We start from the raw sequence: 766 nt of genomic DNA, 5'->3' as shown, positions 1-766 counted from the left end.
ACCAGGTCCAGCACCAGGTCCAGCAGCAGGACGTCAGTACTTGTGTCAGTTTTACCAGAAGGACACGTTGTTGAAATGTTGAGTGAACTCTGTCAGGTTTGGACTCTTCTCCTCATTCTGCTCTTTAGACCACAGCAACACCTCCGGAAGCTAGACAGGTGAGACACACAGGTGAAGGTGAGACAGTTGAGACAGGTGAGGGTGAGACAGCTGAGACAGGTGAAGGTGTGCACCTCGATCTTGTAGAAGAGCTCAGAGTCCAGCAGAGTCAGCTGTTCAGCTAAATCCTGACTCCTGAAGTCCAGCAGAGTTCCTGGTCTGAGGACGAGAGCAGAGACAGGTGAGGGTCAGCAGCTGACCAATCATAGCCCAGCAGGTAGAGCCTTCGTCTAGGCAGGTGAATGACTTTACCTGGCTGCCACGCCCCTGGCTGCGAGGGGGCGGAGTGACTGTGGAGAACCAATGCGCTGCCACTTCTGCTCCATCTTGGACAAGATGTTGGAGCGCAGCAGGTGAGCCGGGCCCAGCTCTCCACCAATCAGGAGGCTAAACACCAGGTCCATCAGCAGCAACAGCAAATCAGAGTCCAGCTCCATCACACTTCAAACACACACACACACACACACACACACACACACACACACACACACACGCACACACACACACACACACACACATTATTATTACAATGACTGGTGGATCATGAACACTTTTGAGTGTGTGTGTGTGTGTGTGTGTCTCACCACAGCTCGTCCACTACTCTGAC

At 52.9% G+C, this 766-nt stretch overlaps 1 protein-coding gene across 1 annotated transcript; it reads right to left on the bottom strand.

The window, feature by feature from the left end:
• Positions 1–6: 6 nt before the first annotated feature.
• On the bottom strand, positions 7–760 carry LOC111644473 (rap guanine nucleotide exchange factor 1-like). The gene is made up of 4 exons (XM_023393380.2): positions 744–760; positions 412–600; positions 234–318; positions 7–150 (listed from the first exon to the last, which is right to left on the bottom strand). Exons 2-4 carry the CDS (start codon positions 594–596, stop codon positions 52–54), a joined length of 369 nt encoding a protein of 122 aa, XP_023249148.1. The 5' UTR covers positions 597–600; positions 744–760; the 3' UTR covers positions 7–51.
• Between the last annotated feature and the right edge of the window lie 6 nt (positions 761–766).

The sequence above is a fragment of the Seriola lalandi genome, unplaced genomic scaffold, assembly GCF_002814215.2.
Source record: "Seriola lalandi dorsalis isolate HSWRI2012SDOR001 ecotype SW California unplaced genomic scaffold, Sedor1 jcf7180002012862, whole genome shotgun sequence".
NCBI lineage: Eukaryota > Metazoa > Chordata > Actinopteri > Carangiformes > Carangidae > Seriola > Seriola lalandi.
The sequence above is the reverse complement of the archived record's forward strand: the minus strand, read 5'-3'. Positions and strand labels throughout refer to the sequence as shown.